The 22,764-nt window shown below is 41.7% G+C and overlaps 2 protein-coding genes across 5 annotated transcripts in view; both read right to left on the bottom strand.

The window, feature by feature from the left end:
- Positions 1-10,111: 10,111 nt before the first annotated feature.
- LOC106094094 (uncharacterized) lies at positions 10,112-11,057 on the bottom strand (the record flags this gene model as incomplete). Its single annotated transcript, XM_013261281.2, has 1 exon — positions 10,112-11,057. A coding segment is annotated over one exon (393 nt), but the record flags the coding sequence as incomplete, so codon positions are not given.
- A 210-nt stretch (positions 11,058-11,267) lies between these two features.
- Positions 11,268-22,764, bottom strand: part of LOC106094095 (uncharacterized) — a 22,408-nt gene continuing 10,911 nt past the window's right edge. For 3 of the 4 annotated variants that reach the window (XM_013261282.2, XM_013261283.2, XM_013261284.2), the window contains one exon: positions 15,787-16,399. In XM_013261282.2, coding sequence (XP_013116736.2) covers positions 15,821-16,399 — 579 coding nt within the window. In that variant the 3' untranslated portion in view covers positions 15,787-15,820. Of the gene's footprint in view, positions 11,353-15,786; positions 16,400-22,764 lie in introns of those variants that run through there. The other variant, XM_059363179.1, reaches the window with a different exon arrangement.

The raw sequence follows: 22,764 nt of genomic DNA, 5'->3' as shown, positions 1-22,764 counted from the left end.
ACAGTTCAAAAGGGTTAATGTGGCAAAAACGCAAAAAAAAAAAGTTTTCAAATCTTCGCAATGAGCTCAATCAAAATTTTAATTTTTTAAAAAAATTTCTACAATTTTTGATTTGTATTTGAAATTTTATTTTAAAGAAAGATTCGTATAAGCTCCAAGAATCTTCTAAAGGTGAATTTTTTAATCGAAGTTTTTTTTCCAAATTTGATACTGGACTTCAATATTTGATGCCAGATTCGTACCCAATTTCCAAATAGCTTTCATTTAAGTCTCATATTTCTCTGAACGACATACATGTCAACCCTGCAATGCTTGGGGTATCAGCCGTTCTTAATTACTCGCTTCCTAAAGAGTGCAAAATCGGTCCATATAAAGGGAGTTTTTTTTAGTATTACCTTTTTGGCAACACTGGTTTAAACAGCTCACGAACGTTTCATGTTTTGTTTCACTCTCATACATCTTCAGTTTGGTCTATAATTTAACATGAAATCGTCTTACGAACGAACAAGGCTTGCAAATTATTGAATTTTATTATCAAAATGCGTGCTCTATTAAGAAAGTTCATCGCGCGCTTCTTCCATTAGCTCAATGGGTATGTAAATAAGCGGAAATTTCGATCTAGGAGTCAAGGTCGGCCAAAAGCATTGCAAGAGCTACCAATGCATCCAGAAAAAAGTCACAATTTGGCGCGGCTTATGGGCTGGCGGCATCATTGGACCGCATGATTGGATGATGCGAATCGTAACGTAACTCTAAATGATAAGCGGTATCGTGAGATGATATCCAACTTTTTTTGCCCAAAATGCAAGAGCTTGACTTGCATGGCATGTGGTTTCAACAAGATGGTGCTACATGCCACACAGCACGCATAATAATGGACTTATTGAGAGGCGAGTTCGGTGAACATTTTACTTCACATTCATAACCGGTCAATTGGCCGCCTAGACCGGCCGCGATTTAACGCCTTTAAACTATTTTTGTAGGGCTATGTTAAAGCTCATGTCTATACAGACAAGCCCGCTTCAATTGACGGATTGGAAGACAACTTTGAAGCATTCATTCGTGAGATACCGGCCGAAATGTTGGATAGAGTGTGCCAAAATTGGACTAAACGAATGGACCATTTGAGGCGCAGTCACTATAAACATTTGCATGAAATAATCTTCAAACATTAAAATATATGCAAATAAAGATTTTATGCATTTTTCTGAATTTTATGTGAATTTTTTCTGAATTTTGAAAAACTTTCCTACAGCTCTTAAAAAATCTACTTTTATCGCTGGCGTTTTTGAACCAACATGATTGGAAGGCCACGGTGGCCACCAAACCCACCGTAGAGTAGTAGTTAGCATTTTCGCCCATGACGCTGACCACCTGGGTTGGAATTCTGGAGAGAACTTCAGAAAAAATTTTAGTGGTGGTACTATGCCATACATAGCAGCCATGTAAAATCTTCTCTCCAAAGAGGTGTCGCTCTAAATACTAACATAGTAAAGCGTGCTAAAGTCGGCCTGCGGCACGGCGTACGGACTTAAAATCTTAATCGGATTGGACTCATTGATATGTGAGAAGGTTTCCCCTGTTTCTTAGATCGTGGACGAGTTTGCATTTTCTTTTGGATGGTTTAATCGAACAGTGACGATGAAAATTCAAGGTAGGACATTTAAAACTAAGGTTGAAAAGATGGTACGGATACTAATCCTCCCCATGCCAATATGGACATCGCCGATGACGGTGAACGCCTGGATTCGAATCCTGGCGAGACCATCAGAAAACTGAAAAATCTGAATGCTGCCAACATTTGTGATGTACTATGCCATGTAAAACTTCCCTCCAATGAAGTGTCCCCAATTTAGACCATACTTAGCACAGTGGTTGGAAGTCATACCAAAATAACATATGCAAAATTTCAACAAAATTGGATAATAATTGCGCCCTCTAGCGGCTCAAGAACTAAAGATTAGAGATCTATTTATATGGGAGCTGTATCAAGTTATGGACCGATTTAAACTATACTTTCAAAGTTATTAGAAGTCATAACAAAACACGCCATGCAAAGTTTCATCCAGATCTAATAAGAATTGCGACCTCTAGAGGCTCAAAAAGTCAAGACCCAAGATCGTTTTATATGGCAGATATATCAAAACATAGACCGATTTGGCCCATTTACAATCCCAACTGGCCTACACTAATAAGAGGTGTTTGTGCAACATTTCAAGCGGTTGGCCTTACTCCTTCAAAAGTTAGCGTGCTTTCGACAGACAGATGAACAGACGGGCGGACGGATATGGCTAGATTGACTTAAAATGTCATGACGATCAAGAAAACTTTATGGGGTCTTAGATGCATATTTCGAGATGCTACAAACGGAATGACGAAATTAGTATACACCCATCCTATGGTGGAGGGTATAAAAAGTAACCTCAAAAAGAAAGTTTAATTCAGGAATCCCGTGCTGCTTACAAAATCCATAATTTTTTCGATACCACGCCCAATATAAGTGCAGTCGTCTGTTAACCGCTAAAGCCGGATAATAATGTTGGAAATGCTCCAACGTCTCATCATCTTCACATGCCCTACACATACTAAAACTTGCCACATCGATTTTGCATAAGTGAGCTCGTAGTCCTATGTGCCCTGTTATTATACCGAAAGATTTACACCTGCACCCTGCTTGCTTGCTTTCAGTAAGAGTTTTGTCTTCGCAAAATCCGGATCTCCCCATGGGATTTTCGTCGTTCTACCGGCCGTTTCGCTGTTCCACAGTGTTACATGCTCGTACAGGTTCGTAGCCCACGCTCTAAACTCGGATTACGTCGACTAGAAAGGCATCTTTTTAACCAATTTTATTGACGGCAGTCCTCTGGCCTTCACTGCCAAATCATCTGCTCTTTCATTGCCCCTTACTCCGTTTTGGTCCGGCACTCAAACGATGCGGTTCGTGCCATTTTCAAAGGAGGCGTTGATCCCCTTCTTACACTCCAATACTGTTCGTGATTTTACCGTCCTGGTTGTTATTGCCCTTATTACCAGTTAACTGTCCGTAAAGATGTTTACACTCGACGTTCTCGTGCGAACCACCACACCACCTCACACATTTCGTGATCGCCCGGATTTTCGCCTGCATGACCGTGAATAGTTATCAGTCCCTGGGTTCTCAATGTAGAGCCCTGGGCCCACTCTGTTATCTACTTTGATCCATCCATGCAACATGATATTCCTGATGGCAATACCAGGGATCTGTCAATCCAAGACTGTTCCTCTGGCAGCAGTGCCTCGCATTTGACCTCAAGTGTCGTCTCAGGTATTCGCTCGGAAACCTCTTCCATTCCTTCCAGGTATCCTATCGTCGCTTCGAAGTTAGCGCGATGGTACGAGGTGCTCCTACCCTCTATTCATTCTCCCATCGCCTTAAGTCTAATAGCCGTAATGGTTGCCTCACACTTATTCGGTATGTCCATGGGCTGCATATCTTCCGTCAATCCACGATAGTGCCGCTTGCAGCGATGTCTCGCACTCCACCTCAATTGTCGTCTCAGGTATACGATCGTAAAACTCTGCCATTCCTTCCAAGTTTCCTATCATCGCCTCGATTATACCGCGATTGTATGACCTGCTCCTAACCTCTGGCCATTTTTCAATCGCCTAAAGTCTCATACCCGCAGTGGCTGCCTTACACTTAATCTGTATGTCTATGGGTAAGATATCTAGAATAAGCTCCAGTGCCCTATTGGGTGTGGATCTCATCGCTCCGTCTATGCCAAGACAATATGTTATCTGAACCTGCTGTATTATCCTTATGTTGCACTCTTTTGACATCGCAATCCACCAAACTACTGAGGCGTAGGTAAGTTTTGGTCTAATAACGCTCCTATAGAGCTGTTTTCGGATTCAGTACACATTTCGAGCCTACTGCCCGGCTACATAGTGCCCAAGATCTGTAAGCCTTCTCAGTCCGATCCTGAATGTGACACTTACTATATATATGTCTAGAATAGTCTCCAGTGCCCTAGTGGGGTTGGTCCCCATAGTTCCGCCTATGCCAAGCAACATGTTCTCTGAACCTGTTGTATTATACTAACGTTGCACGTTTTTCTCCATCTCAATTTTTTGTTAACATTTTTGAGCAAGCTCTTGCAGAAATTTGTGGCTTCTTCAGCCATGGAATCATAGATTTTGTTCTTTCATTCAAAGTTAGTTCTCTTTCTATTCCAATGCTATCCAAACCCAGTTGACGACAATCGACGCCACCCACCCAACGACCTGCTGAACTCTTTTTGATGATATTGAAATGTTGCTGGCAGAGTAAAGTTTAGGTATTTTTGCTATTTTCACTTTCTTCAATTTTTGCCTAGTTTCGTCTTCTTCGAGTTCTTCTTCTTTTAATCTTGCTTGAATTTGCTTCACTCTAACGGGAGGATACGCCATCTGCAACGTCATTACATGACCATGGTTGAGAGTGGCTGTGTTTGTTTGTAAGGACCTACATTTTTCGTAAGCTAAGCCTTACAATAACAAAAAATCGCATTTACAGCTGAATTTTACTATCTTCCGTCGGCGGCAGTCTGTTTTTGGTAGGGTAGGTTGTTAGTTGGTCCATCTAGCACCACCATCATCATCATTGGCATCACCATCAACCATCATCACCGACAACAAAGAACGACAACAGCAGACCAGCAACCATCTGCAATGCCCAACTCATAGCTGGCTTTCGGCAACTACCGTTACTTACTATGATGATGACACGATTTGCTGATATGGCGCACAGCAGGCCACCATCGTTCGTTGGGCCTTTCGTTTGTTTGCTGCTGTTGCTGCCTTCATTTCATTTCACTTCTTCAGTAGTCGGTTGGTTTTACATCGTCACTTTGTGTTGTACATGTGCGTTTGGTGTGGTCACATGAACATGTAGTAGTGTTGCTGCTTTGCTGGCTTGTTTTGTTTGTTACCATGTTGTTAGTGTTGTTGTTGTACTCCAATGCAGAGTAAAGACAACTTCATAATCATGTTAATATACATCGCCTAACATGCTGTTACATGAAGCTAACAGCGTTATGTTTTGTTTTGGAATCCACACTCTGTTACCGGTAATGTTATTGGAAGAGAGCTTTATGTTGTTTATCAGTGCTTTTCAAACTGTGAAGGTAATGTTAAAGGCATTGTATGTGTTTGCATGCAATAACAGCCAACTAGGTAGAGTAACTGTTGAGAACCATGAAAAATGACAAAATGGGGGGATATTCAAGAAAAGGTTTTTGCATTTGTCAAAAAGTTGAAGAGTATTTTATAGCAATAAACGTTTTTCGTCGTGGGAGATGCACATCCCGGAGTACCTTCTCCGCACGCTTCTGGTCCGTTTCAGAACACTGGACAATGGTTCTATTCAGTTCGCCAGAACTGCGTCTTTCATCTTTCAACTGTGAAGTGTTACCGGTGCATGTAGTGGGTACATTTCCGACCTTTTCTGGACTTACGTCACTACGGGAACATAGACAGCAGTGGGTCACAAGCGTCGTCGTCGTCGCCTTCTGCGTCCTCGCCGGTAGACCTTGTGACCCCTCCCGTGCGGCAATGTACGCAACAGCATCCCCCCAGACCCAATATTGTCTGGGTCAATGTCGGCAAGTTCATCTTGTGTGTCTTTTAATGTCCATCTTGCAATTGATTTGCAATGGTTTGCGAAGCAAGATCAACGAAATAGAAAATTTTATGAGTCGGAAAAATATATTGGTTGCAACGATCCAGGAGACAGAGCTGACCAACTCGTGCAGCCAATGTGCTATGTAGGGATCGCAAAGGAATTGATGTGGGGGATTGGCCTTCTGGATACGTCATTTCGTGCAGTATAGACCATACTCGCCTACGAGTGGAGCTATTGACCCCAACATGGAGTGTTTGGGGATAACAGTCAGGTCCGGTACTGCCGTGATAGAAGTATACAAGGTGAACATACCGCGGGTTACAAGCCTAAGCTAAGCTTACAAGCCCAACATAAGTAGGCTACTGTCTGGCATTAATCATCTGGTTCTAGGAAACGTCATGGTCTGGTTCTAATGCGCATCACGTTTCATGGCATTCTCTTCTAGGTAACGACCAGCGGGGGATAGGTTTGAAGTCAAATTGAAGGCTCCACGTTTTGCGCGCTGAATGAGGATGCCCCCACTACGATTACGAGGAGGTGCAGCATCTCGCCAGACATTTCCATTGCATCTCCTGATCTACTGGATGACGTATACTGGCATGCCGTCATTTTTTTGGGATCAGACCACCTCCCATATTTCTCACCATCGACCAACCATCCAACTTCATAACCTTGGAGCACCGGACGTTAATCACTCAGAAGAAGGCCAATTGGGTCGGCTTCGGAGAGTACTCCAATCGACGCTTCAGTGCACTGACACCCCTTAAATGTGGTAGTTGCCGAAAGGAAATTCCGAGGCATTATTAACGCAGCAGCCGCTCGCTTTATACCTGCCGGTCGAATACCCTAAGTGTGACCCTTTTTCCCGGCACAGGCAGTGGTACTTGCAGACTAGCATGATGGGATTCATTGCACGGACCTCACTAACCCCAGAATCAGTGAGCTGAATCTGAAAATAAACAGGGTAGTCAACGAACATAAGCTGAATTTGTAGCTGGAACACTTGGAGCAATGTTACTTAGATACCGGTTTAGGCAAGCTGTGTTCCACTGTTAAGTCACTCTCGAACCTCGGTAGGCGGGATGACAGGACCTCAGTCACTTTTGGCGATGTCACTGTGACTAATCCGAAGAGGTGCGCCAGGTTGTTCAACCGTCAATTTATAGTGCATCCCGAGAGTGATAGGGCTAGAAGTAGAGCCATTCGTCGTATCCGAGGTCTGTGGCCGAAGGACAGCCATTACAATTTACCGTGCACAATGTTACGAATGTTATCCGTGGCGCCAAGGCGTTTGATCACGACGGAATATCTACACTGAAGAATCTGGATCTACCTGCAATCGAGTAACTTACGACTGTGCTCAAACTGTCTTTGAACACTTTTACAGTATCCGATGTCTATTGGTGCCTGGAAACGATCCTAGTAAGGAGGAGTGGTACAGACCGACCTCATTTCTCTCAACAGAAGCCAAGACGCTTGAGAGACTACTGCTTTCAAGTTTTATTGCCGGGCATCTGCACGGATTTCGAAGACCGCATAGCCTAAAAATCATAATGTGGCATACAAAATTTCGCTTAAATCGAACTTCGCTTCAAGTTCTGGTGATTTTGAAATTGGGGTAAAGGGGAGCGTCCGCTCCCCCTACTAATATCAAAAAGTATATTACCCTATTTTCACCGGGGGCTCAAACTCTACCATATGTGAAAATTTCATGAAAACCAGTTCAGCTGTTTTGCAGTCTAGAGCAGCATTGATTGATTCATTTGACAAAATCTGCTGAAGAAGTTTCATGGCGAACCAGAAATCTTGATACGGATAGCCATTCAAATATGTATACCAACACCAAAGTTTTACAGACTTTTAAATACTTTTTGCTATCCTATTCTTTGAATAGAAAGGCGATAAGTAGAATGATGCAGAGCCGGACAATATTCTGCAATGGAATCTCAATAAAATTCTATTTCTTCACCAAAAATTGGCAAATTTTGCCTTTTAAACAAAATTTTCCAAAAAAAAAATTGTTCTAAACTTATTTTCCACATTTTCCCATGAACATTCATTCCATCGAGGTATAGGGCCAAACTTCTCATATATCAATGAGTGCTGCCCGATTAAAGTTAAGGCTCAATGATAAGGCGCCTCCTTTTTACGGCGTTTTGCAGGGCGACACCTCTATGCGTGGTATAGTAACTCACAAATGTCGCCAGCATTCAAGTTAAGGCTCAATGATAAGGCGCCTCCTTTTTACGGCGTCTCGCAGAGCGACACCTCTATGCGTGGCATAGTAACTCACAAATGTCGCCAGCAGAGGAGATAACCACCGCTGTTTGAAATTCCAAATAAATTTCATATTAACAAAATTTAAATTCATTTTAGGTTTTCTTTATAATACCCACCACCGAAGGATGGGGGTATATTCATTTCGTCATTTCGTTTGCAATACATCGATATATCCATTTCCAACCCTATAAACTATATATATTCTTGATCAGCGTAAAAATCTAAGACGGTCTAGCCATGTCGGTGCGTCTGACTGTTGAAATCACGCTACGGTCTTTAAAAATAGAGATATTGAGCTGAAACTTTGCATAGATTCTTTTTTGTCCATAAGCAAGTTAAGTTCGAAGATGGGCTATATGGGACTATATCTTCATATAGCTGCCATATAGACCGAACCGCCGATATAGGGTATCAGGCCCATAAAAGCCACATTTATTTTTCGTTTTTGCTGAAATTTGGGACAGTGAGTTGTGTTAGGCCCTTCGAAATTCCTCTTCATTTTGGCCCAGATCGAGCAATATTTGGATATAGCTGCCATATAGACCGATCCGCCGATTTAGAGTCTTAGGCCCATAAAAGCCACATTTACCATCCGACGTTTCTGAAATTAAGGACCGTAATTTGTGTTAGGTCCTTCCAAATTTCTTTTTTCATTTTGGCCTAGATTGGTCCAGATTTGGATATAGCTGCCATATAGACCGATCCGCCGATTTAGGGTCTTAGACCCATAAAAGCCACATTTATTATCCGATTTTACTGAAATTTGGGACAGTGAGTTGTTTTAGGCCCCTTGACATCTTCTTGCAATTTGGCCCAGATCGTTTCAGATTTGGATATAGCTGTCATATAGACTGATCCGCCGATTTAGGGTCTTAGGTCCATAAAAGCCACATTTACCACATTTTCATTTTGGCCTAGATCGGTTCAGATTTGGATATAGCTGCCATATAGACCGATCTCTCGATTTAAGGTCTTGCGCCCATAAAAGACGAATTTATTATCCGATTTCGCCGAAATTTGTGGCAGTGAGTTGCATTAGGCTCTTCGACAACTTTCTTCAATTTGGTCCAAATCGGTTCAGATTTGGATATAGCTGCCATATAGACCGATCTCTCGATTTAAGGTCTTGCGCCCATAAAAGGGGTTTTATTGTCCGATTTCGCCGAAATTTGGGACAGTGAGTTGTATTAGTCCCTTTGACATCTTCTTGCATTTTGGCCTAGATCGGTCCAGATTAAGATATAGCTGCCATATAGACCGATCTCTCGATTTAAGGTCTTGGGCGCATAAAAGCAGCATTTATTGCCCCATTTTGCCAAAATTTGGGACAGTGAGTTGTGTTAAGCTACTCGACATCCTTCTTCAATTTGGCCCAGAACGGGTTAGATTTGGATATAGCTGCCATATAGACCGATCCGCCGATTTAGGGTCTTAGGCCCATAAAAGACGCATTTATAATCCGATTTCCCTGGAATTTGACACAGTGACTTATGTCAGGATTTTCGACATCCGTATCGTATATGGTTCACATTGGTTTATTTTTATATCTAGCTCCTAAAAAGACCAATATTTTGTTATACACAATTGAACAATGACTTGTACTTCTAAGTTTGTGGTCCAAATCGGAACATATTTCGATATAGTTGCCATGGGGCATAAGGTATGCCTTATTCACGGGATTTTTACGAAGGTGGTTTACATATATACCCGAGGTGGTGGGTATCCAAAGTTCTTCTTAGTTTCTGCCAACAGAAAGTAAGTTTCTCAGTTAAACCGCCTGTTTGAAATTCATATTTTGTCTACTATTGGGTTGCCCAAAAAGTAATTGCGGATTTTTCATATAGTCGGCGTTGACAAATTTTTTCACAGCTTGTGACTCTGTAATTGCATTCTTTCTTCTGTCAGTTATCAGCTGTTACTTTTAGCTTGCTTTAGAAAAAAGTGTAAAAAAAGTATATTTGATTAAAGTTCATTCTAAGTTTTATTCAAAATGCATTTATTTTCATTTAAAAAAATCCGCAATTACTTTTTGGGCAACCCAATACAATACTACTTGCCTGTTTGGACCTTTATGATATAAACATTAAATACGGAAGTTTAGTATCAAATTTTATATTTATTTCGATGTAATTGTTCTGTTCATACATTTATTTATTTACATTTTAAGTAACGCAATCATTTGAGAATCGCTTTTCTTTCGGGGATACATTCTTAAACTGATGGCAAGAATAATAGTGGTTAAAGGAAGAAAGAAACATCGTAAAATAATAAGCCATAATTAACATAGATAACAATATTTTCTTAGAGTTTTTTTTTTGTTTTCGCTTAGCTACTTATATGCTCGTATTACTTTACGCTCTCTTAAAGTTTATTAGATATAAACTAAAGCTTCCGGTTTTTCTGTTTGTTGTGGTCTGACATGTTGCAGGTGAATAAAACTTTTTACCATCTTTCGGCGAGGAAAGTTGATAAAAGTTTTTCCAAATGACTGAGGCTTAAACATTTAGAAACAACTAAGGACTGGATAGGATTCCATGTCTGTTTTTTTCATTTGAACACCATAAGGTTAGCCTTAATGGGGGATGATGGCAATGTAAAGGTTATTGACTTAAGGGCAAGCTTTATTATTTTGTCTGATTTACATTTTCTTATGTCATGTGTTTTATTTTACTACTACAATGTCATGTCTTAAGTGTAGTGATTTAGATGTGATTTTGTTGTGAGAGAGAAATTTCTCTCTCTCCTATTCAGAGGTGCATTCTGGTGTGCCATAGAGCAAATTGTTCAACTTTAATTTTCTAGTCTTTATGTCTTGGGCCCCATGCCCCGGCCGGCCCCAGAATGTATCGAAGGTCATAAAATGCTGATTGCACTGTTCCCTTTCCTGCTGGCGAGCCAGACTGATCGAACGCCTTTTCATGGACACCTGAGTATTGAGATCATGTTGATAGAGCAAATTCGAAGCCACTCCAATACCATCTGAAGTATGGAGTCTAGTTTTGTACAGGCACGGGTGTTGATGATTGTAAGTTAAAGGCGCAGATGTATGACCATTGTTGTAAATGTGGTATGATGGTTTGCAACGAAGAGAATGGCAGTGATGGTTTGATATTGAATAATTTGAAATAAAGGTTATTTATGATGGTCTATTGAAAAAAATCTTAAATAGTTCTAAATTATTAACTTGCAATTTTTTTTAGACTAAAACACATACAACTTAAGTTAGAGCAAAGTTACAAAGTTTTAGTTATATATAAAGAGAGAGAGAGAGGGGGGAAGAGTAGTTCTTAAAGAGCAGTTGCTTGACTGTTTCAGACCATTGTTGATGTTAATTGTTGTTATTTGCTGTTATTATTGTTGTTGTTTTCATTTTTCTATCGCAACGCATTCAATTCTTTTTCAATTTCAATTGTATTACAATAGTCACAATTCTTGTTTTTTCCAACAAATACACACATACATAAGCATAATTAGAGAGACAGAGAGATATAGAGAGAAAAGAGTATGCACACAAAAACAAAGAAGATAGTTAGAATAGAAAAATAAGAGTAACATTATACATACACACACAAATGTAGCAGAACATATACACACACATATAATTTACAATTGATTTAGAGGACAACACACAAAGCAAGTCAAGTGCAAAGCTTATGTACAGTGGTCCATCGTATAATTATGACGGGTGTTCAAATAATATTTCTTTTTTCGAATAAAAGAAACATGTTAAAAAATTTCAATTAAACACAATTTTTCTTTTGGGTTATGGTTTTGTTATAAAATAAAGTACTCATGACATTTGATTGGAAATCATGTGCATATACATGGGATTTGAAACAAAACAATGCGAAATAATTTTTATACCATGAGTAGCCAAACCGGGCCCGCTCCGCTGCGCTTTCTTTCACTCTCTAATATCATTTTAGGGTGGGGACATTTCGCCCTAATTTCGATATCGAATTTGTGCCACTGTCGTCTATGACGCTAAACGCATGCATTCGAATCCTGGCACCCCTCTTAATGCTGGCGAAATTTGCGAGGTACCATGTCATGCATGGTCATGTTAAAAATTCTCCCCAAAGAGGTGTCGCACTGCGGCACGCCGTTCGGACTCGGCTTTAAAAATCATTGAGTTTAAACTTGTCCGTCCGTCTGTCTGTCGAAATCACGCTACAGTCTTTAAAAATAGAGATATTGAGCTAAAACTTTGCACAGATAATTTTTTTGTCCATAAGCAGGTTAAGTTTGAAGATGGGCTATATCGGACCATATCTTGATATAGCCCCCATATAGACCGATCCGCCGATTCGAGGTCTTGGGCCCATAAAAGACACATTTATTATCCGATTTTGCTGAAATTTGAGACAGTGAGGTAAATTAAGCCCCTCGACATACTTTTGCAATATGGCACAGATCTGTCCAGATTTAGATATAGCTGCCATATAGACCGATCTCTCGATTTAAGGTTTTGGGCCCACAAAAGGCGCATTTATTGTCCAATTTTGCCCAAATTTGGGACAGTGAGTTGTGTTAGGCCATCCAATATTCTACTTGAATTTGAATCAGATCGGTCCAGATTTGGGTATAGTTGCCATATAGACCGATCTCTCCATTTAAGGTTCTGGGCCAATAAAAGGCGTATTTATTGTCCGTTTTCACCGAAATTTGGGACAGTGAGTAAAGTTAAGCCCCTCGACATTATTCTTCAGTTTGGCTCAGATCGGTCCAGATTTGAATATAGCTGGTATATAGACCGATATCTTGATTTAAGGTTTTGGGCTCATAAATGGCGCATTTATGTCCGATTTCGCCGAAATTTGGGACATTTAGTTGTGTTAGGCCCTTCGACATCCCTCTTCAATTTGGCCCAGATCGGATCAGATATGAATATAGCTGCCATATAGACCGATCTCTCGATTTAAAATGTTGGCCCCTTAAAAGGCTCATTTAAAGTCCGATTTCACTGAAATTTGATACTGTGCCTTATGTTAGACTTTTTAACATCCGCCAGCGCCGAATCCGAGAAGCTTCCGTAATAAGTCGAAAGCCAACTGGCCACAATTCGGAAGAAGCTTGGGATTGTCCAAGCATAGAAGACAGGGACGACAATGTCAACAGGACTACGACTGCAATAGTGGAGTCAGGAAGAAAGTTGTCCTCTTCAAGAAAAGAAATCAGCCCAAGAATAAACCCTGGTTGACAATGTGGGAAAGAGGTCCGCAGACTGTGAAACAGACCTCGTCGTAAAAAACGAAAGTTTACTGCGATGTGAACTACGCACTGCTCAAGGAGTACAATAAAATTACCAGCGCGGCAAAACGTGCCTCCCGGAAGCTTTTGTGCGAACAGGTCGATAGCGTTAATGACGCCGCCAAGATGAAAAAGATTCTCTCAAAAACCCATGTCCGAACTGAAACGTTAGCCGACGACAGGGGAGTGAGAGCAGAGACAACATAGGATATTTTGAGACTTTTGATGAAATCGGCGGGACTACGGAGACACCGAAATCTTGGAACAATGAAGTTGATCGAAAGGAATTATTTAGGAGCTTCAAACCATTTAAGTCTCCCGGACCAGATGTAATATTTGCAGCGTTATTACAGAAGGAGGCGGACTATCTAGCGTCCCATCTGCAAAACGGCAAAATGTGCCTTCCGGAAGCTTTTGTGTGAACACGTCGATAGCGTTAATGACGCCGCCAAGATGAACAAGATTCTCTCAAAAAGCCATGTCCAAACTGAAACGTTAGCCGACGACAGGGGAGTGAGAGCAGAGACAACGTAGGATATTTTGAGACTTTTGATGAAAACGGCTGGACTATGGAGACACCGAAATCTTGGAACAATGAAGTTGATCGAAGGCTTATCATAAAGGAATTTGTGGTCAAGAAATCCTTTAGGAGCTTCAAACCATTTAAGTCTCCCGGACCAGATGTAATAATTGCAGCGTTAATACAGAAGGAGTCGGACTATCTAGCGCCCCATCTGACCTGTATTTTCACAGCATGGCTGTATATACTCCGAAAGCCTGGCAGTAAGCAAGGGTGGTATTTATACCCAAGCCCAGCAAAGCAAGTTATGCGACACCAAACAACTTACGTGTGAATACCATGATAAAGAGTAGGACTTCCAGCGAACTGCTCAAATACAAACAGCATGCCTATGTCAAGGGAAGGTCGGTGGGGAATGCCCTGCACGAGGTTGTGCATAAAATGGAAGAATCATTCGATGCCAAGACGTACACATTGGCGGTTTGCATTGACATCGAGGGGGCATTTAACAATGTGCGGACCAACATAGCGCAGAGGTTAGCATGTCCGCCTATGACGCTGAACGCCTGGGTTCGAATCCTGGCGAGACCATCAGAAAAAAATTTTCAACGGTGGTTTTCCCCTCCTATTACTGGCATCATTTGTGAGGTACTTTGCCATGTAAAACTTCTCTCCAAAGAGGTGTCGCACTGCGGCACGCCGTTCGGACTCGGCTATAAAAAGGAGGTCCCTTATTATTGAGCCTAAAACTTGAATCGGACTGCAGAGAAGTTTGCCCCTGTTCCTTAGTGGAATGTTCATGGGCAAAATTTGCAATTTTGCGGACCAACACATTGATTCAATCCTTAGGCCTGTAGGCCGGGTGGACCTGATCCTTAAAGACTGGATAGACCACATGCTAAGGAACAGGTGGAAGAATTGCGGGTCCCATGATATACAATAAATATAAGGGAGAAAGTGTTACAGGGCACGCCACATAGGGGAAATTTGTCGCCACTACTTTGAGTGAGCACCATAAATAGCCTATGACTGAGGAGGGATTTAAATCCGTCTGCTAAGCAGACGATGTTGTAATACTTCTAAGGGGTAAGCATTCGAACCAGCTATGCAGAAGGACCAAAAGGGTCTTGCATATGGCATATAACTGGGCCAGACCCAGGGGTCTCAATGTTACCTCAGAGAAGACTGAAATATGTCTGTTCACGAGGAAGACGATCTCAATGTTACCTCAGAAAAGACTGAAATATGTCTGTTTACGAGGAAGACGATTTTTCAACAAAACGATTTCGACATCTTGCAAGGAGTGAACTTGGATAGGAAACTTAATTGGTAGTGTCACATTAAGGTGCGTACTGAGAAGGCTCACAGATGTTGGGCACTATGTAGACGGGCCGTAGGCTCGAAATGGGGCCTGTGGGCCGTGGATAGTCCACTTGCTCTACAGGAGCGTGATTAGACCAATACTTAGTTACGGCTCAATAGTTTGGTGGACTGCTATGGAGAATAAGTGCAACATGAGGACCATACAACAGGTTCAGAGAACATGTTGTCCTGGCATAGGCGGAGCGATGAGGACAACGCCCACTAGGCCTGTGGAGACTATTCTAGATATTCGACTCATTGACATACAGATTAACTGTGCGATTTCCCGATTATATATCTTGAGGCTCAACAAGGCATTATTCTCATGCAATTTGGCTGAAAATTTTAACCTTATAATTTTGCAGTTCAATATTTAAACACGTTGCACATGAAAAGATTAACTTGAGTAAAATAAGTTTTATGGCGAAGAAAGTTACATGCATTTGACTAAATTTTTTTTTTGGTTTTAATTTATATGATGGCAAATAACTACAACTAACTACAATGTCATCAAATAATGGGAAACATGCTCAGATGATATGTAGCCAATCTCTCTGTATATATAAAAATTTCACAATTCCTTTTTTTTTCAAGTATTCACCTAATATGAATATCTTGGATTTTGTTTTTCCATATAGAATGAAACGTTTTCAATTTTCTGGAATTAAGTTTTATCTGTTTTTTTATGAATTAATGTGGGTGTTTAAAAGTGTGTGGTAGTTTTGTTGTTTTTTTTTCGCATCATGACTTTCTAGCAACTAGCAAAACTAACGAATATGCAAAGTGAACTTTTTCAAGCAACATGTGGCAATGTTATTGAGTTTATGATTGCGGCTGCTGTTAAGGCAGATGTTGCTGTGGTAGCAGTGTGGGGGCATTTTACATGCGTACCTATCATGCGACGGCGTGTGTTTGGTGATGTCCGTGGTCGAGAGACTTATGGGCCGATTATAGGCTCGACGGCGTGCCAGCAATGGCACCAACTCCACACCGTTGCCATTGGCCACAGCATCGAGTCGAGAGCTGGGATTGGCGCTATTGTCGGTAGTCATGTCGGCAGTTGCCTTGTTGTTGTGACGCAACAAACGTGGGCATATCTTTGGTTTGGGTTCGCAATTTACTTTGAGTGGCTGAGCTGGTGGGGCTGGTGGTTTATGCATGGGTTTAAGGGGGCTAGTTATCACGGGAGGTGCTGCAGGACCTGGACCGGAACACTTGCAGGTGCAGTTATTGCAGCAACGTGTTGTCTTGCGGGATGGTCGTGCCTTGCGGAATGTTGGCTTTTCGGCTGGTGTTGCGGGATTGTCCTGATCCAGTTCTTTGAGCATTTCTTTGTTGGTCCAACCCTGTACAGAGAGAGAGAGAGAGGGAGAGAGTGAATATGAAATTAGGTAAGGATAAAAAATAAGATCTAAAATAAAAGAAAAAAAGTAAAAAGGCATTAAGTTCGGCCGGGCTGAACTTTGGATACCCACCATCTCGTAAAGTCCCTTTCTTCACAATCCGATGAAAATTGGATAACTTATGCACCCAAATTCGTCACGGGCATATTGAGTGGTCTTATAAATATAAGTCACTGTTGAATTTTGTATTTCAAATTTCCACATAATCAGGTAATAAATAAAGTTTATATGAGCTTCAGACCCCTAACCGGCATATCGGTCTATATGACAGCTATATCTAAATACAGTCCTATTTTTACAATATTTTGGGTCGGATGGCGGGTGGCCTAAAACTACTCACTGTCTCAAATTTCAGTGAAATTGGATAAAAAAAAAAGCTTTTATGGGCTTCAGACCCTTTATCGGCAGATCGGTCTACATGGCAGCTATATCTAAATATAGTCCGATCCCAACCATATTCGGGGTGGATGTCGGGAGACCTAAAATTACCCACTGTTTCAAATTTCAGCGAAATCGGGTAATAAATAGGGCTTTTATGGGCTTCAGACCCTTTATCGGTAGATCGGTCTATATGGCAGCTGTATCAAAATATGGTCCGATCTGAACCATATTTGGGTCCTATATTAGGAGGCCTTAAACTACTCACTGTTTCAAATTTCAACGAAATCGGTTAAAAAATAAAGCTTTAATGGGCTTTAGACCCTTTATCGGCAGATCGGTCTATATGGCAGCTTTATCAAAATATGGTCCGATCTAAACCATATTTTGATCAGATGTTGGTAGGCCTAAAACTACTCACTGTTTCAAATTTCAACGAAATCGGTTAAAAAATAAAGCTTTAATGGGCTTCAGACCCTTTATCGGCAGATCGGTCTATATGGCAGCTATACCTAAATATAAACCGATCTGAACTATATTTTGATCAGATGTCGGGCGACCTAAAACTACCCACTGTTTCAAATTTCAGCGATATCAGGTAATAAATAAGGCTTTTATGGGCTTCAGACCCTTTATCGGCAGATCGGTCTATATGGCAGCTATATCAAAATATAGTCCGATCTGAACCATATTTGGGTCCTATTTTAGGAGGCCACAAACTACCACCTGTTTCAAATTTCAGCGAAATCGGTTAAAATATAAAGCTTTTATAGGCTTCAGACCCTTTATCGGAAGATCGGTCTATATGGCAGCTATACCTAAATATAAACCGATCTGAACTATATTTTGATCAGATGTCGGGCGACCTAAAACTACCCACTGTTTCAAATTTCAGCGAAATCGGTTAAAAAATAAAGCTTTAATGGGCTTCAGACCCTTTATCGGGAGATCGGTCTATATGGTATGCTATATCAATATATTGTCCGATCTAAACCATATTTTGATCAGATGTTGGTAGGCCTAAAACTACTCACTGTTTCAAATTTCAACGAAATCGGTTAAAAAATAAAGCTTTAATGGGCTTCAGACCCTTTATCGGCAGATCGGTCTATATAGCAGCTATACCTAAATATAAACCGATCTGAACTATATTTTGACCAGATGTTGGGCGACCTAAAACTACTCACTGATTCAAATTTCAGCGAAATCGGGTAATAAATAGGGCTTTTATGGGCTTCAGACCCTTTATCGGCAGATCGGTCTATATGGCAGCTATATCAAAATATGGTCCGATCTGAACCATATTTTGATCAGATGTTGGTAGGCCTTACACTACTCACTGTTTCAAATTTCAACGAAATCGGTTAAAAAATAAAGCTTTAATGGGCTTCAGACCCTTTATCGGCAGATCGGTCTATATGGCAGCTATATCCAAATATGGTCCGATTTGGCCCGTTCAAGAACTTAACCAGCGTGCATCAAAAAAACGTATCTGTGCCAAATTTCAGCTCAATTGTTGAAGGCTCTATAGAGTGATTACAACTGACGGACGGACAGACGGACATGCACACAGACATCGTAAAATTGTCTTAGAATTTTACAACGATCCGAAATATATATACCTTGTAGAGTCGAAAATGGATATTTCGATGTATTACAAACGGAATGACTAAATGACTCAAGGCGAAAAATCCCGATATCGGTTTATATGGCAGCTATATTAGGTTATGGACCGATTCAAACCATATTTGGCACATAAGCTGAAGATCATAATGTAAGATTTTGTGCAATATTTCAGCTAAATCTGACAAGAACAGCGCCCTCTGGAGGCTGAAGAAGTGCTATCTGGAGATCGGTTACTTGGCATATATGTTGAGTGTCATAGAAAGAATTATAGCCCAAAATTACACAAAATCGGATAAGATTTGCGCTCTGCAATATTTCAGCTAAAAGTGACAAGAACAGCTCCCTCTAGAGGCTGAAGAAGTGCCATATGGATATGGGTTACTTGGCATGTATGTTGAGAGTTATGGAAAGCATTATAGCTCAAAACTTCACAAAATTGAATAAGATTTGCGCGTTCTAGAGGCTCAAGAAGTATAGACCGGGTATCAGTGTATATGGGGGCTATATCAAACCATGGACTAATATGGCCCATTTAAAATCCCAGCTGACCTAGACTAATAGGAAGTATTTGTACTAAATTTCAAGCGCCTAGCTTTACACCTTCGTACTCGCATTTTCCGGGCAGCCGGAAAGAAATCGGCAATCAAGATATCGTTACACCTACATATGCGACCTTGCCGGATGACCTCATCTGGGACATAGTTGACGAGGAGAAGGTAGTATGGGCAGTCCATACTTTCCTGCCATTTAAATTGGCAGGAACTGACAGTATTATCCCGGTACTGCTGCAAGAGTCCCTTGGAGTCATTTAGCCCTGGCTAGAACGAATATTCGGGGCGAGAATGGTCCTACTTACCAAGAACATGGAGGGAGATCAGGGTGGTTTTATCCGAAAGTCGGGAAAATAAACCACAGCACAGGATTAAAACCCCTTAGTCTGTCATCGTTTTTACTCAAAACACTGGAACTGGAACGACTGAGAGACCTGAAGATGAGAGAGGGACTGAACGCACATTGGGAGAAAATCGAAACAAAAACTGGTAACAAATATGCCGTGTGGCAACGGGTAGAGATATCTCTTTGAAATTTATAATGGTTTAGAAAAATAGTAAAAAATATGCTGTGTGAGAACAGGTTATCTACCTTTGAATATGGCTTTGATAATGGCTAGAGCTGAGGTGTTAGCGATATCGTGTACAAAATTTCAAGGCCCCAGATTGTCTGCGCACCTTTTGGCAGGGCCCTAAAATTGGTCACCTCGATATTTCTAAAGAATTGGCTGCCCCAACAAATTTCCGAAATACCGAAGTGACCAATTTAAGGGCCCTGATAAAAGGCGCCCAGACAACATGGTGCCTCGAAATTTTACACACGATCTCGCTAACACCTCAACTCTAGCCATTATCAAAGTCACATTCAAGGAGATATCTCTACCTGTTCTCACAAGGCATATTTTTTCTCTATGAAGGCCGCCATATTGGGGGGGACCCATAATAACGTGGATATAGGATCGATAGTCGCGGCACTAGACCGGAAGGGAATCCACCCCATTATCACCCAGTGGGCTATTAATATTCTTTGTAGCAGGATTTTCAATGCGAACCTGGAAGATACTGTGGTTAGAAGGTCAGTGTTAATAGAAACGATCCAGGGTGAGGTGTTCTCTCCGATTTTATGGAACCTCGTGATGAATGAATCCCTGTTGGGTCTCGACGGAGATGGCACGAAGATAATCACGACGACGTCGTGTTGCTGGTGCGTGGCAAGTTTCTGTCGACGATTACCGAGTTCATGAAATAGACCCTGAGGAGAATGTCGCGATGGGCTAGCAGAAATGGGTTGTGGACCAACCCAAAGAAGATAGAGCTGGCGCTCTTCACTTGCGGTTACAAGATACCGGAGCTCAGACTTCCCCCTTGGACGGTATCACCCTGCAGCTGTCTAAGGAAGCGGGGTATCTTGGCATAATCCTCAATTCGAAGCAGTCCTGGGAAAAGAATACGCAAGAAATGAGCCATAAGCACTGTGCGCTTTCACTCTTGCCGGAGGATTTTCTGTAAGAAGTGGAGACGGACCCCCAAGATGATTTATTGGATGTATACTACCATTGTGGCAACAGTACTGACCTACAGGGCACTGGTATGATGGAGGGCAGTGGACAAGATGACTCGTACAAGGGAGTTTGAGAAAGTCCAGAAACTTGCATGCGCTGGAGTCACAGGGACACTATAATTCACACCGCATGCACGTCTAGAGTCTATGTTGGATTTGCAGCCCATTGGACCATATATTCGGAACTGCGCCACCAAAGTCGCTCCTAGTCTGTGGGAGCTCGGCATGTTGAAGTAGGACATGTGAAACCACAGCTCCATACTGGATGCTATTGATGGGGAGGGTAGGCTGAGAAGGATCTTCGACTATCTAGGTAGGCTGAGGAGTGGATCGACTATCTGGCATCCGTACCGATTGGGATTAAGACATTCACAATTCGTTTTTCATGGAAGGATGCCTCCATTCATCACAAATGCTGTGTTTGAGGGGGATGAGCCCTCAATCTTCATTGATGGCTTCAAGATAGTCTCAGGGGAAGGGATAGAGGGTCTACTCCTCAATCCCTCACTCAACATCGATATGTCTCTGAGACCACCGGATGGATGCACGGTCTTTCAGTCAGAGGTTTGTGTCATTACGCCCTCAAAACTCAGGATTTTTGTGGACAATATGGCGGCGCTCAAGGCCTTGGGTTCGAGGGCGGTAAGATCGAGGTACGTAGCTGATTATATGTAATCCTAGGATAGGCTCCGGATCCACGATGTAGGCTGGTAAGGGGATTAAAGAGGCGGACGAAAGCGCTAGGAGGGGTTCGTCTGAGCTGGGCGAATAAGTCACCGGTCTTGCCTACATGTCATTTGTCGAACTACCGAACAAAGTAGAGAAGGTGACCAGAGTGGGATCGGTGGCGGGTGCTTGTCGCATCGTTAAGGCACCCTAGAGAAGGACGAAAGAGTTACTGGCGTTCGATAAGAGGTAGCTTTTGACAGGGTCATAACCGGACATTGTGCAATAATCCGCATAACGTCAAATTGCAAATTTGCACATAGACATTCCAATAAGGAACAGGGGTAGACTTCTCATATATCAATGGGTGCTGTCCTATTCAAGTTTAAGGTCAATGTAAGGGGCCTCCTTTTTTTAGACGAGACCGTACAGCGTGCCATAGCCCGACAATTGTTTGGAGAAAAGTTTTCAATGGCAAAGTACCTCACAAGTGTAGCCAGCATTAGGCGGCGATAATCACGGCTGAAAAATTTTGTCTGATGTTCTCGCTGGGATTCGAACCCAGGCATTCAGCATTATAAGAGGACATGCTGACCTTTTAGCTACGGTGGCCTCACGCATGAGAATACCGCACCATGACTTTTGCATGAGTTGAGTTGGTAAAGATGATGAGGAGCCTATCGAGCACTTGCATTACTTAAGTCGGGGTCGACAGGGAGGCAAGGGAGAAGATTATTCTGTGATCTGGATGATCTTGCGAACGTACTTCTGCGACCCCATAAAGTATATAAATTCTTGATCGTTCAAAAAATCTAAGACGATCAAGCCATGTCGGTCCGCCTGTCTGTTGAAATCATGCTATAGTCCTTAACAAGTAAAATCGTGCTAAGATCGACAGGGCCGAATCATGGGTACCCACCACCATGGATTTCGTTAAAAATGTTCCCTTATCAACTGAATTGGTATTGGAATTATTTAACCGCTATCGATAGCTAGCGGGGCTATATCACCATATTGACCGATTCGAATAGAACTTGGCACTGATATTGGAAGTCAGAAGATAGGTTTTTGGGTCAAATCAGGTGAAAATGTAGGCTTCTAAAGGCCCAAGAAGTCAAATCCGAGGATCAGTTTACATGGGGGCTATATCTGTTTATGAACCGATTCGGATCATACATGGCTCGGATGTTGGAAGCATGACTTCAGTCTTTGTTCTAAATTGCAGCCAAATCGGATGAAAATTAAGGCTTCAAAGGGTTCAAGAAGTCAAATCCGGGGATCGGATTATATGGAAGCTATATCTATTGATAGACCGATTTGCATCATACTTGACATGGATGTTGAAAGTTATAATTCAAGTCCTCATTTAAGAGGTTAACCAAATCGGATGAAAATTGAGGCTTTTAGTGGCTGAAGAAGTCAAATACAGGGATTGGTATACATGGGGCTATATCCAAATCTGAACCGATATGACCAATATTTCGAAGGTTTTTAAACGGAATGACTACGCAGATTAGTTTACCGCC

This window comes from Stomoxys calcitrans, chromosome 2, assembly GCF_963082655.1.
Source record: "Stomoxys calcitrans chromosome 2, idStoCalc2.1, whole genome shotgun sequence".
Taxonomy (NCBI): Eukaryota; Metazoa; Arthropoda; class Insecta; order Diptera; family Muscidae; genus Stomoxys; species Stomoxys calcitrans.
The sequence above is the reverse complement of the archived record's forward strand: the minus strand, read 5'-3'. Positions and strand labels throughout refer to the sequence as shown.